General features: G+C 42.4%; 1 protein-coding gene across 1 annotated transcript in view; it reads left to right on the forward strand.

Moving 5' to 3' along the window:
• The window catches only part of LOC134503824 (adhesion G-protein coupled receptor G1-like), a 46801-nt gene extending 33958 nt beyond the window's left edge, over window positions 1–12843 (forward strand). The window contains exons 6-14 of the mRNA XM_063312734.1: window positions 218–346; window positions 1808–1930; window positions 3224–3269; window positions 4730–4830; window positions 5059–5177; window positions 5547–5815; window positions 8245–8353; window positions 8681–8949; window positions 12458–12843. Coding sequence (XP_063168804.1) covers window positions 218–346; window positions 1808–1930; window positions 3224–3269; window positions 4730–4830; window positions 5059–5177; window positions 5547–5815; window positions 8245–8353; window positions 8681–8949; window positions 12458–12573 — 1281 coding nt within the window. The 3' untranslated portion in view covers window positions 12574–12843. The remainder of the gene's footprint in view (window positions 1–217; window positions 347–1807; window positions 1931–3223; window positions 3270–4729; window positions 4831–5058; window positions 5178–5546; window positions 5816–8244; window positions 8354–8680; window positions 8950–12457) is intronic.
• Window positions 12844–17083: the final 4240 nt, after the last annotated feature.

Here is a 17083-nt window from a genome sequence, read left to right on the forward strand (position 1 = left end):
TCATCAGCTTGGGAATTAAAAAAAGAAGTCTGCAAGAAAACCTGTATGCGTTTCTGGGGTTATTTATTATCTGCCATCTGTGCCTTTTAAATGTTTTTTAAATGCCTCTCCTGCATCTCTAATCAAGAAGTCTATGTGGGTTGGGGACTGGTATAAATTCTCTGCTCTATAAATAAAGATTCCAACTTCCCTTTTGGTGCCCATTCTCTTTCTGCAGGAGGACAAAGTAGTCCGCAAATTTCGAGTTACTCTGCCAAAAAAAGTCTTTGAGAAATCCAGAGATGGGTCCAAGAGTGGGAAGATGAAGGTTGTGGTATTGTCTGCCACAAGTGAGATCCTCTTCCAGGTAATGGTTTGGTCCCCTTGATACTGATCAGTCTGCATATTTAAAAAACAAAGAATTCTGTGAAACTTTGGAAACTAACTTATAGGTAGTCCTCACTTAATGACCATTCATTAAGTCATGGTTCAGACTTACGACAGTGCTAAAACTGAATTATGACCTGTCTTTACTCTTACGACTGTTGCAGCATCCCCCCCGGTCATGTGATCATGATTTGGGTGCTTGGCAACTGGTTCGCATTTATGACCATTGCGACGTCCTGTGGTCATGTGATCACCATTTTCAACCTTCCTGGACAGCTTCTGGCGAGCAAAATCAGTGGGGACCCAGGTGACTCGCTTAAAGACCACTGCAAAAAAGGTCGTAAAATTGGGTTGGATTTGCTTAATGACCTCTTCGCTTAGCAACCAAAATTCAAATCCCAATTGTGGTCATTAAGTAAGGACTACCTGTATTTTGTCTGAGTGGTTGCGCCAAGAGTACCAGATATTCAAAGGAAGTTCAGAGCAGATATTTAAATCTCCCCCCTGCCTGCTTTAAAGTTTAAGGTTCCTTCAAGTCAAGCTCATCTTTTCGTGCATCAAATAGAAGTGAACAGCTGCGTTAAAAAATCTGCATACAGGTCTCAGTCTAAAACCAGAGAAAATACACATTTCCTCACTAGGTTTCAGAATCTGCGCCGAAATTGAAACATTATCAGTGCTTGCTGGAATTTGTTTGCTTTGGGTTGTATGATGTTCTTTTTTTTCATGTCAGATAGAAACCTCACATATTCTATAAAACTGAGCAGCTTTTTCACTTGCATCAGCAAAGAAAGATTTTTTTTTTTTTGGTGAAGTTGACAGCTGTGCAAGAACCCAAGTTTGAGATTTGTTTGCTCAAAAGGTAAAGTCTTCTTCAAGTTGAGCTCAACTCCTGGTGAATTTGTTGTAGTTTTCTTGGCAACAGGACAGCTCTGGCTATTAAAGTGACCTACTGTATTTTCTGATTTTGCAAAATAAACTGAATAATAATTGGGTTCAGCATCCTCAGCCATAAAAGAACTGACCGATTAATTATTTTTTTAAAAAAAGTTTGCCTTTATTTTTTCCCCATCATATACTGTAGGACAAAGAAAGAACAAAGAATAAAACAAAACAAAGATCAAAACAAAAAGCAGTAATGACAGTTATTGCTGTTGGAAAGACAGACATGTGAGGATCAAGTAGGCCAACCACACTGCAGATTACAAGAGGCAAAATTACACCCTTGCGGTGTCAAGCAGCTGTCTCCTGAACAACAGACCGTGTGGTTGCTTAGTGCTTGGGAAGAAAGTGCAGATCACGCTGCCCGTGGATTCTGACAAAGTGCCTATGAGAAAAAGTCTTTGCAGAACACATCAAACGTTTGATGTGCCCTGAACTAATGCCAAGATGTGTAATTATTACAATTGTATGTATAGGTATCAAACTTTATTTCTGGCAGGATAATGGTTCCCACTCACTCCTGGGTGGAAATGTGATTGGCATCTCAGTGGGGAACACGCCAGTCCACGGGCTGCCCAAGGAACAGCGGATATCTGTCACCTTTTGGCACCACCTCCTTCAGGTACGTCTGAAATCTCTTCTTCCCACCTCCCTGATGCTCACTGGTGGGGCGAAACAGATCTGCATCAAGATTTTTCACGGGCTGCCTTGAAAGGCTGTGAATGAATCTCGTATGAAGATGGAACCAGCAAGCTCCTGTGAATTCAGTGGTGAGATGGATTAGGCCAGAGTCGCTCCTGAGTGAGATGGGCGGTGATGAACTTTGAAATATAAATAGGCCAGGACTATGCTGTGAGCGATTTATTTCTATCAAGCAGGGATTCTTCTCTTCTTAATCTGATATATGGGACTGGTTGCCCAACACATTCAACAAGCATTTCCTACGCAGTGGTGTGCTGGGGAATTGCACCTGATATTTAGCATATTCCCCCCCCCCCAAGTATATTCTAGAACTTTGTTCACAACACAATGCAAATTGAAAGACTGTTCATTAAATTCAGTGAACCCTTGAAAAACTGCTTCCCTTGTACATTTATAAGTAATACAGCTCAAAATTTTTAAAAAATGCATCACTCCTCAAGAAATAGCACGCAAATGTGTGGTTACAAGCAGAAGATTTTTCTAAGCAGCAATCAACTGGCCACTAGGACAGAGGAATGTAAAATTTTGCTTTGTAATCACAAATAACCAATTTCTATCTCTCCTTTTCTCCATATGCTTTGATTTCTTTCAATCTTTTGTTCCACCGCTGTAATTTCTGAAGATTGAAAAAGTTATTTTTGTTTTCAAAGCACAGATTGAAAAGGGTGCCTGAACTCCCAAGCATGCACATACCTTTGGGGTAGTGAATAATTTGGACAGATGTTTATGACTAGGCAGAATGAAGTAGCAGAGTGTAAATTATGGCTTTGAGAATCATAAAGGATATCCATCTTAATTTTTAATTCAGTATTATACTTTCTTGGACAAGGAAAGAACAAAGCGTTATGGGATTTTTCATCTGCAGGCAAAAATAACTTGAATGGCTTTTTGGAAAGTTCTTAAGATGTGGGTGGGTCCTGGGCATGGTGGTTTGGCGTGTTAATTAGAGATGTTGATACAGTTATTATTTGTTTAGATTGGTTTGGCTCCTTGGCTGCTGTGTATGTTTTATATCGTGTTACTGTATTGTTTTTAAATGTTATAAACCACCCAGGGTCACCACTGTGAGATAGCTGTGGAAGGGAACGGAGCGGTTATTTTAGACAGATAGGGCTCCCTAGCAAGAAAGAGGTAAATAATCACATTTCCCTGGGGATTTTTTTAAAGAATGCCATTTGCTGTATTCACAGTTTGAATTTTGGTTTTATTTCAGAGGAATCTGACTCCCACGTGTGTGTTCTGGGATATGGGCTCCAACAGTAAGTGTCCAAGAAAGTTGAGGCGTGAAGGTTAAGATTTGGAAGGAAGCTCTGTGCGTCTCCTTCAGTGATTTCTGCATTCGTTTGTTTCTGAAAAATGCAGCTCTGGTTACAAAGATCAGGAACTAAATAGGCCAATCTCTGGAGAGCCAAGTTGGTGAAGCGGTAGAGGCACCAGATCAGAAACCGGGAGACCATGAGTCCTAGTCCTGCCCGAGGCATGAAGCCACTGGGTGGCCCTGGGCCAGTCATTCTCTCTCAGCCCTATGAAGGAGGCAATGGCAAGCCACTTCTGAAATCTTGCCAATAAAACTGCAGGCAGTCACTGTGAATCAACACTGACTCAAAGGCACACACAAAAAAGGCGCCGATTTCTGCTTTCCGTATTGCTAAGTGATTAAATAGACTTTTCTTTCTGATACCATATTGTAGGAGGCCCATCTTTATTCCCGGAAAGCGTAGCTTTTCAGTGAGTCAGAATTCTCCATGGCAGTCCAGCCCTGAGAGTTTTGGTGAGTCATGGTTCCGGCCATGAAAGCAGCAAGTCGAGGACAGTGACTCAGGCAGATATCCAACAGGGAGCCTCTACTATACAAATTTTGCTGTTTTGAGAGGGATTTTTCTTTCTTTGGCTAAGCTGTAATCTTGGGTCAGCTGTCTAGAGGATTTTGAGACATATTTAAGATGGAGACAAAATTTACAGCTACTTATGTTTACAGCACTAAAGTTAACAAGCACGTAAAACAACCCATGGAACCCTAAACTAACACAGTATTATAGCTTCATCCAACACACTAAACCACCCCAAAACTTAACACAAGCTAAAATGAACCAAACTTTGTGCAAATGCGACTGCTAGATCTTGGGTTGATACCTGGTTAAGCATGTTGTGAGAACCCTGTCTGGAAGTAGGATAACAGTTCCATAGGGAATCAAGGATTGAGTGGTTCACCATCACAGATGGGCAGCATCTCCTACCCCTTCTCTTTTGTTCTGATGAATGGAAATCCATTTTAGGTATTCCAGAGAACTTCTTTTAGGTGTTATTTTACTTGGTGGAGGTGGAATATGGAAAGAGTGTGGACAACTGGCCTTTCATTCATTGGATGATCCTCCTGCTGGCAGCCTAGAACCACTGAAGGCTGAAGGCAGGACCAGAAGGGAGCTCCTTCCTGCGTGTGTTTTCTAGGATTGGTCCTACTTCACCACTAAAGAGAAATCCTGCCCTTGAGAAACAGCTGAAGAATTTCTTCTTCTGGAGAAATTGGGTTTCTCTGGCTTCAGTTTAATGCAACATCTCCAAATTATACCTTCTTATATCAGCCTGAGATAGAAATTTTAAGATATTGGCCTTAAAATTTTGGTCTCCCCCCTTGCTATTACTCTGAGATTTGTGGGTTTCTCTATTCCCTGTCCTTCAAGAGAATCATTTGTAAAATGAACACTCCTTTTGGTCTTAGCCAGCCACCGCAAGTGGAACACATCAGGCTGTGAAGTGGTACAAGAGGAACATCAAACGACCTGTCTTTGTGACCATCTCACCTTCTTTGCGGTGCTCATGGTGAGTATCAGCATCCTGCAGAGCTTTTTGGAAAAAAAAGGTGCCCCTTCCAGATGTTGCAGAACTACAACTCCTGGTGATCCCAAGGAACTTGGTCACTGATTGAGTTGTAATTTGTCAGTCTGGAGGACCTGAGTCCTGAGCTCATCTGTAAAGTCACTGAAAGATCTCCCTGTTCTTTTCTTACCCCTAACCCTTTCTAAACAATTTCCTTCCTTTATTCTACAGGTGTCCTCTCCAGATATAGACCACACTCACTATGAATACCTGACTATTGTCACTTATGTTGGTTGCATCATTTCAGCTCTAGCTTCATTCTTCACCATCTTCTTTTTCCTTTGTTCAAAGTAGGTTGGGTTGAATGGGATATTCATCTGGCATAGGAGTGGGAAGGGGACACCATGGACAGCAGTCTGTGGAGGGTGGGAGTTTGTGTGCATTTGAAGGATATATGTTTTCTGAGATGAGGGTAGAGGTCAGTGACCTATTGCTGTCCCGACTTTTGGACTTCAGTTTCCACGTGCCCCAACAAGCACAGCCAACAGCAATGGACTGTGAGAACTGCACGCAGAACATCTGGAAGGTTGCAGGTTACGTAACTAAGGAATAAGGGATCAAAGCCTTTCCTGCAACAGGGTTCTGGGACTTTTCATGACTGCAGCTTGGAGCCTCAAGCAAAGAGACAAGAGAAGTATGATGCTCTTTCTTCTTCACAGGAAAAAGCAGAGAAACCACATTGTCTATGTGCACATGAATCTCCTCTGGGCCATCTTTCTCCTTGACATGAGCTTCCTCATCGCGGTTCCCCTGGCTCCTGCCGGAGGTGACACGGCTTGCAAAGCTGGTGGCATGTTTCTGCACTTTGGCGTGCTGGCGTGCTTGACCTGGATGGCCATTGAGGGCTACAGTCTCTACCGGCTGGTGATTGAAGTCTTCAATTCCTGTGTCAAACATTTCCTGTTCAGGCTCTGCCTGGTGGGCTGGGGTGAGTGGCAGAAGTTCTGGAGAACAAATCTCTAGTAAGCTAGAACCTCAGAGCTCATGACCAGTTCTTGAGAAAAAAAAAGGAGACAGTGAGAGGAAGAAGGTGGGCATTGCTGTGAAAGATTGATGCAAAGCCTTGGTTCAGACTTGCTTCTGCTGCCAAACACAGGAAGTGGCTTTAGATGAGCTGGTTTCTCATAGCCAACACACAGAAGAACAAGGTGGAAGAAAGGACCATACCATGTCAGGCTGCAAAAGGAGGGTATTATATTTAATTGCTTCCCCTTGCTTAGGAAAAATAAAAACATAAAAATCCCTGCCTGAAAATAAAAAGAAAAGCAATAGGGACAGAAGAGGGAGGCAAAATCCTGGGATAGAAAGGCCCATATCATTTCAGATTAAAGATAAGAAAATAAGGAAAAACTCCCTGAAAATAGAAAACCACACTAACAAAGCAGGTGGAAACCACAGGTAGAAAAAGGTTGTTTTATGATACTTTAATTTTTAATATGCAGAAAGGGTTTTTTTGCTTCTTTTCTCTAACACAACATTAATTTCTGGGCATGAAGACATTGGAGATATCCCTGGGCAAGTTTGGGTTTCTCTGTTTCTAATTTTTGTCAATCTGTCACATTCAGTTCATTAACTGGAAAGTTTTTCTTAAAGGTAAAGATGGTCTCTGGTGGAATGGACTCCTGATGATGAATGGATATTAATCGATTCATCCCATTTTCTTGGCAACAATACAGAAACTGATTGCCAGTGGTTTCTTCTAAGATTTTTTTTTAATTTAAAAGTTTTTTTCTTTTTAAGTGCTGGAGGTGTAAAAAAATTGAGGACTCACTGATCCCTATGATATGGTCATGTGATCATTTAGTATCTTTTTAGGACAGCGCATTAATGTGTATTAGCAGATTTGTAGAAAAATCTTTAAATGTTAAAGATGTTAACGTAATGTTGAATTATATACCAAAGCTTTGGAATCTGACTGGTCATCAGGAAGTATGGTTGTATCGATCATGGGGGTGGCTAAAAGAATTATATTAAGAAATTGGAAAAGTGATGTTATTCCAGGTGTCAAGGAATGGTTGTCGGAAATGTGAGATCTCTCTGTTTTGGAAAAGGCAGTATTTTCTACTAATCAGAGGATGCAGCAATATGTATTACTACAGCAGAGATTCAATGAGATCTTGCAATAATATCTTACATTGTTCATCTTATAGTAGTGAATTCATTAGTAAACGAATTCTTGATAAGCATAAAATATAAGATACATATTTTTATTTTTTTTCCTTCTTAGTTTGCATTTTCTTTTAATTTTTTAAAATCTTTTTCTTTCAGATTAAATATTGTTTAGTTAAAAAAATTAGAGATATACATTAAAAATGCTTTTCCAACTTCCCAGTCTAGTTTATAGCTCTGGGATTCCCTGATCATCTCCTAATCAAGTGTTAACTCAGCTGACTCAGTTTAGCTTTTTGCAAGATCAGCCAAGTTTGACCACATGCTACCGATGTAATATTCTCCCTAAAGCTTTACTTGGCAATGTACACCTGCTTTATTTACAACGTTGTTTATTGTCTATACTTTCCTTTTCAAAACCTTTATTTCTGATATAAAGGTTTTTTAATGCAAACTTTCCCCATATATCGACCTTTAATTGGCTACTGGAATTGCAAAATTTGGAGAACTACAAATTTGGAATGATAACCACATTTTGGTTCAGGTATTGGTCTGAAGACAGTTTGTCTACATTCTGTTAAGAAGGAAGTCAATTTCTTTCCATTTGGAACTGTTCCCATTTCATTTGTGAGCCATTCCTAGGCATCTCTGGAAATGTTTGCAAGCAATGCTCTCAGAAACTGAGCCAAGGACTAGAGTGGTATTTCGTTGTCCTTCTGCTTCTGAAAAGACCTCAAGAAGTTGCCCTCCCTGCCCTGTAATCTGTTAGGCATTTTTTTTACTTGGATTTAATATTCTTAAAAAAAAAAAGCCATGCCTCTTCGGTCTCTTCCATTACTGTTAGAAGGAATAGTGCTTTTCTGATGAACAAATTTTATTACAAGGCATCATTTTATTAATCTTTTTTTTAATGAAAAGCCTTTTTAATCAAACTTGTTCATCAGAAAAGCTGCTATCAGACTAGATCCTTTGCTAGAGTAATGGTTCTCCTCCTATGCTGTCCTCCATTATTCTCAGATTCTCCTACAAATTTCTCTTTGCTGTTTTAATTTAGTTTTAGATTCCTTGTTTCCCTTTTAAATTTGGTATTTCCTCATTCAGATGTCTCATGTCTGAACAGCCTAAGAGGAAAATATATACTGGACAGTATAGGAATATTTTAAATAAATGAAAAATGTAAAACTTTTTAGGTGAGCAATATGCAGAAGTATGGCAGAAGCATTAACTCAGGCTGTTCTCCTCTTGCAGGTCTTCCCATGTTCACTGTGTGTCTAATTTTTGTGATCAATCAGTCGTACTACGGCCCTTTCTCTGTTAAGGTCTATGAGTCTGCTGATAATTATACCAATGCAACCATGTAAGTTCTTGGGGGAATAGGACAAGAGCGCCCCCCACTGCCCACTCAGAAAGTTGCATTTCTCCTTGAGGATTAACGGCTGTCCACCGCTGGGCGGCAGAGGCTGAGATCCAACCTATGGGGATGAGCATGGGCCACAAAGAGGGTGTGATGCATCACATACGTGAAAGGCACCAGGGTGTCCTGGAAATCCCTGTTTTGCGGGGAGGCGTCAATTTAAAGAAAACCTCTCAGCCTATTTGAGGGTCATATTTCAGTTTTTGTGCACCTTCCACCTAGTTAAATAGTGCACAGACTCACATTTCTGTTTCTCCCCTTCTTTTCCAGCTGTTGGATTACGAAAAAAGAGATCAGCAATTTCCTGAATTTGGGCTATTTAAGCCTGGTGCTCTTCTTCAACGGCATCATGCTGGCCACGATGGTGTACGAGATTCTCAAACTGAGATATCGAGAGCGTCACTGGGAATATGCCGTGATGCTTCTGGGGCTGAGCTGTGTCCTGGGCATCCCATGGGGACTGGCCTTCTTTGCGTTCACTTCTGGGACGTTCAAGTTGGTGGCAGTCTATCTTTTCACCATCATCAACTCTCTTCAAGGTCAGTGGGTCAAGCTTCCCTTCTTCTGCCTTTGGGGCCCCCTGTACTTGCGTGTTAGCTGACATGGAGGTCACTCCTAACTTAAGATGCATCTTTTCAGCATCATCTAATTTGTAGGCGAGTTGATCTTGCAGCTGGTGGATAGATGGACATGTAGGTTTGCACTTGCACATCTAAAGTGGCACATCCAATCTCTGCCCTGTTTCTTTTTCTTATTTTTTAATGGCCAGCTTAGGCATGTCACATTAGATGCTTTCTTCCATGAAGGAGGCTCCATTGACAGAGTAAGAGTTGATATCCATGGCATCCTCAATATTTATGCAATTACATCCTTGAGGATGCAAACTTTTTAAACTTTTGCCTTCAGAAGGAGCAGTGCATTCCAACTATTAGCAACAAAGTTCTGCAGACTTTGTTTTAAAAGGACTAAAGCTGGGTTGAATGTTTTCAGGGAAGATTTTTTAAGATATTATTCAAGGTGGGCCAGTATAGACTGATGCTAGAAGTAGGCCCTGCTTTATGAGATTGGATGTCTGGTAGCAAGAGATAGGACCATTTAATAGCCCCTTTGTAGTTAGGGAAACTTCTCCCTAAAGAGGCTCACCTGATCCTTACAATGCTGTCTTTTGAGCACCAGAGAAATCCCCGTTTTGTTATCTTAAGAGAATTTTATGTACAAAATTAACACAATCACTGTTTTTAATGTTGCTCTTATATTGTTTATTATTATTGTTCTCCTTACTTTTCATTTCCTTGGCTCTTTTTGAAACTGCCCTGGGAATGTAATTGCAGAGTGATATATAAAATCCTTGAAATAAATACCAGGCTGGTCATTAAATCAAGTTATGTCCATTTGGAACAGTTCCTCCAAATGACTGGGATGTTTTCCTCGGCTGCTCCGCATTGCAGTTTTTGTATTTACGCTGTAATTGTTTTTGTTTTTATTTGACATTGTTTGCCACCCAGAGTCACTCGTTGAGAGGGGCAGCTATACAAATTTATTAATAAAATAAAATAAATAAAAGGATACTAATGAAGAAAGGGTTACATTCTTGAACCTGCCCTGCACTTAGCTGCAAAACGGACAGGGGACAGAAGAGGCAAATGCTTTTAAAAGGCATGTTCATGGCAGGCAAGAAAATGCATAAAAAGTGGGACCCCAACATGTCCTGTCTGGATATCTGAAACCAAATGAGAAATCCTTTTGCTCATACTGGAATGGATGATGAAGTGAAACCTGTAGCAGTCAGGTTGGACTAAGCCACTGAAGCAAAGGATTCATACCTGTTTAGTTCTACAACTGTCCAATCACCAGCAGTTGATCTTAGGAGGTTCCTAGGCAAACGTGCAATTCTTGTGGTGTGAGATGATACTCCTGGCAATCAAATGCCATCACGACCAGAGCCTTGGAGCTGCGGAAGACCCTTGCTACATCGCCCTTGTTTCTGTGAATGGGGAACTTGCCTTTCGAGGCAGCTGCCCTCTTTGCTAACGGCCGCTCTGTTGTTAATAAACTCTGGCCAGCGTCCCCACCTTGCCTTGCATGGGCAAGTGAAAAGAGTTGCAAGAAAGTGAAGAGATGGATCTGCAGAAGAAAATGGATCAGGTTCAGGAGGTATGAAAGGGTCATCTGGAAGTGCCCTGTTGCTTCCTTGAGTAGAAGTCTGAAATTAGACTGAGGTTTCCTTGTCGGTTTCCCTGAACAGGAAGCTGCACAAGGAAGAACATGAACTCTTTAGAAACATACCTTTACTTTTTTTTTTTGTAATAACTTTAGAGGTAGTCCTCGACTTACAACCATTTCGTTAGTGACTGTTCGAAGTTATGATGGCTCTGAAAAAAGTGACTTATAAGAGGTCCTCGCACTTACCGCACTTTGCACCCAGCTCGCATTTATGATGGTTGCAGTATTCCGGGATCACATTTGCAACCTTCCAACAAGCAAAGTCAATGGATGAAGTTGGATTCGCTTAACGACTGGGGTGATTCGCTTAATGACTGTGGTGATTTGCCAGAAAAGGTTGTAAAATTGGGTGTGACTCGTTTAACTGCCTTGCTTAGCAATGGAAGTTCCAGTCCCAATTGTGGTCATAAGTCGAGGACTACCATTTTTAAGCAAAAAAGAAAAACTAACAGAAACTAATATTTAAGATGAAGAAAAGGAAAAGAGGAAAGAAAGAGAGAGAGAGAGAGAGAGAGACAGAGAGAAAGCCAAAAGTGCAGAAAAAAAGAAAGAAAAAAGAAATATAAAGAAGTGATTTCCGATTTTCTTTTACAACAGTTATAGGTACAAAATTAAGTTGAATTCCTCTCCTAGCATTACAACGTAACTTTCATTTTTTCTATCATTTACTATTTTTTCTGATCATCAAACCCATATGTCATAACTTCATTTTTTTTCTGTACCCTAAGTGATCTTAGAACAAGTCTACTGAGTCTCAAGGTCTTCTATTGCTGAGGTGGTCCACGTGCAGCCCCCAGCTCTTGGCAAGAGACCCTCAGCTGTTGAGAGAAGCACTGTGCCCCTTCCTTCCTTGCTGCAGGAGAGCTGAAAAGATAATGAAGATAGAAGATGGGCGAAGGGGGTGTCAGAAATAGGACAGGAGTCTCCACTTGCTTTTCACTTAAGGTCTACCCATGGCATGCTTCAGCCCTGCCCATGCTGAAACCCTAAAGAGATTAGCCAGAGGAAACGTGGTCCTTGGTAGAAAGGTTCACCTCTCCTGGATGAGCACTTTCTCAACCAGGTTTCAAAGCCAGGTTCTTCTTGGCTCTATATGGTGAAGCTGCCAGCAATACAAAGAATGTGCTTGACCTCTGAATTTCAGTCCTTCCACACCACTGACCATCAGCAGCAGAGAGATCTGATGGTGAAAAGGCCTCAACCTGTAAGGATATGTGGGAATGACCTTGGGAGACGGAGCAAAGAGACACTGCCTCGGGAATGGTCAGATAAGAGGGAGCTGAGCCCACCGTTGCAGAGTGGGTGGAGCAAGAGGCTCAGGAGGGACCCTCCCTAAGTTCTTGGGCTGTAAGGGGGCGGTGGGAGAATTGTACTTTCAGACTTGCAAGATTCTGTTAATGTAGCTTTACAGTAAAGTAGAATTAGCTCATCTGGTTGTGTTTCCCGTCTGGTCTACCTGGGAAGGCTGACAAAACTCCTCTACATGTCAGCCCTTTAAGACAGACCAAAGTTATGAATGCTAATGCAACTTCTATGATAAAGTTACAGTAAAAGAATCTTGCAAGTGTGATTACACTTCCCCCCCTCCCTCCCTATATCTTCATGAGAACTAGGGAGGGTCCTGTCTGGGACGCTTTTTCAATTTACATTTCTGCCCCAGACTCAGATTTCTTTTATCTGACCATTGTCTTGGCTGCGGCTCTTCCTCCTGTTCCTCAAGGTTATTCCTACTTCCCATTATGCTGCACTTCTGTCCCTGCATCCCAATTCCTGAGTCCCTTCCAGGGACCGCCTAACATCTGCGACCTCCTCCTGTTTCTGCAGGCTTCCTCATCTTCCTTTGGTACGTGGCCAAAGTGCTGCAGTCCCGCAGGTCGTCTTCCATGCAGTGCGCATCTTCCAACAGCATGAGGCTACAGTCAAACAGCACCAGCATCTGATCTGGTCCCGGCCCAGGCGGCTTTGGGCGTGGACAAGCCATTTGCAGGAGCATCTCCGTGGGAACTCAATCAAACATTTTTTGGGTGGCCATGTGTGACTTCATAACTGAGTAGCACAGCGATGACAGGGCAGAGACCTTTTCTTCCTTCCACATTTGTATGACTCCTTTTTCTAGTGTAAATATTTTTTAAATTCCTATGGTGTAAAGAGTTTATGAGAGTACATTGAAATTTAAGATATGTTTATTAAAGAAACATTTTATTAGCGCAGATGCTTTCTTGGTTACATCTGGACAAAGTATAGCTCAAGCAAACAGCTGCCTGTGTCTTCTGTGCCAGGCTGGCAGTTCAGGGCTGTAGGTGGCACAGGACTAACCTTGGCCTACCCTGTTGTTGGCAACCCCCATGTCCAGCATGTTAAAGCAAAGTTCCCACCCTCTGCCCTTCCCCTTTCCTTCTGGGGCCAGTTCTAAAAACAACGAAGCAATTTTCTTTTGGAGCAGAGAGTTCCCAAGAACAATAGTTGTTCAGTTCCCTTTGAAAGCTGACTTAAGGAGAAAAATAATTATGCCACCAACCTACAAGGGACTCTTAAGTATGAGAAAGTACAGTAGAAAGTGAGGTAATGTAGTTTGCCATTCCCCTGAACCTTGGCATCGCCGGTGCTTCACCCTGTTGAGGTTTGCCTAAGGAATGTTGATACAAGAGAAGCCCACAGATGCCCTTCCTGCTTTAAACATTCAAGAGTTGTGTCTTGGGCAACAATGCAAAACAACGGCAGTGTCTGCCTTTGGGTTTCATACATGCTCCGGAAGGCCTGCAGAAGGCTCATGGCATGCAAATACATTATGCTAAGCCACAATTCATTTAGCAGTTGATTGAATAAACCACGGCTGATCAGGTTACTAAGCCACAAGTCTTGGCTTACAACCTGCAATAGCTGGAATTCCTCAGCCCCCATCTTCTTCCCGTGGGCAAGTTGTGCTTTGCCCCAACCAGTCAGCCTCCCTATCTGGATGTTTCGTCAGATGTGTACTTGGGACACAGAACTACCTCTTGTTCTTCTGTGGCAATGTGCAAGAGGTGAAATGAGCAGCTTCCATCTGTTGGATGCCCTTGGTTCCCTGCATGGCTTTCTCCTAAACCACCAATGTGTAAGAGTGTCTTTTAGGGGTAGAACATACTACAGACCTACAGATCAACAAGATTCTTTGTTTATAGCTGTCTTAGAGTGTGAGAAAACTAGTTTTAGTGAGGCTGACTCAGAATCGTGGCTGTATGAACCCTGTATAAAAGTGGTTAAGAAAGGAGGTATGTGAACCCAGTGTCCTTTTGAAGGTGCTGAGCTGCAGCTTAGGTGAGATGACTTCTCCTCAGCTCCCAGAGCTCTAAAACCTTCCAGAGACCACTGTTTTACAATCTCATTGTGAGGAGCAGCTGTCTGGAGCACTTGTGGTCAATTCTGCTCCTGGATCCTGCTGAGGAGCCGGTGACCGATCCATTCACTGGCTCCTCTTTCCACCGTGGTTGTCAGCTCCACAAGGACCTGTCTTCAGTCCACCATGGATTCCCTGGAAGTCCCAGATTGTGCTTGACTCCTGATGGTGATTGTATACACACACACACATGCTTTTTAAAGCAGAGTTAGAAAAATGGGTTGTTGCTGTTTTCTTCTGAGATGCTTTCCCAAGTCCCTAGTCTAGCCTACAGCTCTGCTAAGACTCCCATGCAGATACTAACCCAAGCTGACCCTACTTAGCTTCCAAGGTCAACCAGAAAGGCTGATATACAGCAGAGGTGAATACTGAATTCAAAAGAGGATTTTGCTGTGTATGTTGAACAAACCACCCGCTCAGTCGATGCATTTGCATCCTCTGGACCAGGGTTTCTCAACCTTGGCCACTTTCAGATGTGTGGACTTCAACTCCCAGAATTCCCCAGCCAGCATTTCCCAGCCTGGCTGCGGAATCCTGGGAGTCGAAGTCCACACATTTTAAAGTTGCCAAGGTTGAGAAACCCTGCTCTGGACAAGGTGGCACAGCCACCTTGAAAGCTTTACCAGGTTGCTTCTCATGCAGCTGCATTGCAACCCGTTTGCTTCTCTGGCAGTCCCAGCAGATGGGTTCGATCAGATGGGAAACTCCCCAATTGGAAACCGGATCAAGCAAAGAGCAGCTATAAATAAGGGCAGTTTGGACAGCTGGCAGATGTGATCCATCCTCTAGAGGGCGCTAAAAGACTATCCCAGTATAAATTAGCTGCCATTGGACAAGATAGTTAGACCTGTTGTTATCAGGAGCATCCCAAGATAAACCAATTCTAATTTAGACTACAGTCATGCCTGTCCCATTATTGGGAGCAGGAATGAGAGAACTTCCAAGCTGGCTTAAACTGTAAGGTGCTAAACTGGAATAAATTTGCTCCAAAGTTTAAACCAGTTTCCCAAAGCTGCTGACTGTATTTCTCAAGTGGGAAAAAAACAAAAACAACAAAAAAGATGTGGTATTTGGCAATGGAGAAGTTGCTGTCCCTGCTGTGAATGAACTGCTCCTGAAACTTCTAGTATTTGAAGATGAGGACACCCCCACCTGCCCAACTTGCAACAGACTTGTTCCATAATGCTCCCTTTTACCTAAATTAGTCTGGGAACCCACTTTTTGATCCTTCCATTTCTGATATTTTGGAGGCTGGCTGCTTTGCATAATCTGACGATGCTTGCAGGTGATCATCAATGTAATTTAGTTAGTTAGTTAGTTAGTTAGTTAGGAGATTTAAAAGGACGCCCAACTCAACCAGTGTGACTCTCACGCTGATCATTCTAACCACTTCCACAGGATGTGGAATAGATATAAAATAAGAGACTTTGCAAATGTTCTTGGAACTCCTGTACACACAACATCTGCATCTATACATATCCATCACACTTTTTCCTTTTAGGGTGTGCAAAGTTAGGTAAAACACAGATGTGAAGTAAGCCATAGGAAGCCAAAGAAATTAAAGGCATCAGATAAGAAAATACAGCTAAATCTACTTTTCACCATTCTTCACGCCCTCCACCTTTCCGGTCCTTGCCAACCACCACATCCATCCACATTTTCCTACCTGGCCTTTGTTCTATAAACTTCTCACACCTCTTTCGTTTTGAGGATCTCATGAAGTCCACCCAACTGCAGCGTTCTCAATCTTCCCCTTCCTTCTCCTTCCAGCCCATTCGTTCAGCCCTTGAATGTATTTGTTTTGCAATCTTTTTCGATATCATCAAACCACCCCAACACAACCAGTCAGGCATTTGCGTATTCACTCCACATTTATTCAGCCCCTTTACTCACTCTTGCCCTTACCTGTTCTTGCTTTACACCTGCAATTTACACCTGAGTCCCCCATTGGCAGAGATGGGCGGTGATATAAATTTAATAAATAATAAATACATACATACATACATTCTTAACTCTCTCATTCCCACGGCACTGAACTTGCTCTGTTTTCCAGCCGTGCCCAACTCTCATTTCCATCTAACAAATGGGCAGAAGCCCACTCTTACACATCCCCATTTTCACTTGTTTCAACATCTCCTTGTCCTCATGAGAAACTTATAACAGGTCAGGAAGCCACAGTACCAACAGAACGTGGCAAAACAGACGCGCTCCAGGTTGGCAAAGGAGTGCGACCAGGGTATAGCCTCCCCACTTATTTATTCAATTTACATCCTGAATATATATTAAGGGAAGCTGGATTAGAAGAAGAGGACTGTGGTTTTAAAACTGGAGGAAGGAACATCAATATCAGAACCACAGTAGAAACTAAACTCTGGGTGTGTAAGAGCAAGAATACACACAAACACACACACACACACACACACACATGACCTATTTAAATTTAGCTTTTAAGCTGATAGTAGTTAACTAGTTAATGGTAAGGGGGAGCTGTTGTTTGCCTAGATGAGTGTTTCTTAACCTTGGCAGCCTGAAGATGGGTGGACTTCAACTCCCAGAATTCCCCAGCCAGCTCTGAGAGTTGAAGTCCGCCCATCTTCAAGCTGCCAAGGTTGAGAAACACTGGCCTAGATAAGCCGGTTTATTCTATTTTGCAGACTTGGATTTGAGAAGACAGCCCCATCATCAAAAAAACCGAGGGAGCAGAAAAGGAAAGTCCACTTTTGTTCCTCCACTTGGTCCTCAGAAAGGATCAGGAGCAGTTGGACATCTCGGGGCTGCAATAGCCCGGGTGGTGGCCACCAAGCCCATAGTTCAAAATGTAGGATGGCCTGAAGGTCACCCACTGAAGTCACAAGAAGGCAGTGGGAAGGTCTCATGAGTGGGTTGATGGAAATGATCCTCCCATCTCCCTCCCGCTCCTGACACCGTTTGCTCTGAAAAACTCACAGGTTTCCCTCCTGCTTTGATTATAGAAAATCCAACCCTATATATTATGCTGGGCTAAATGAAGCATTAATGTGGTCAGGCAGGACTCCTGTTTTAAGCGGTGTCCACACTGGAGCATTTTCAGCTTT

The sequence above is a fragment of the Candoia aspera genome, chromosome 11, assembly GCF_035149785.1.
Source record: "Candoia aspera isolate rCanAsp1 chromosome 11, rCanAsp1.hap2, whole genome shotgun sequence".
Lineage (NCBI taxonomy): Eukaryota > Metazoa > Chordata > Lepidosauria > Squamata > Boidae > Candoia > Candoia aspera.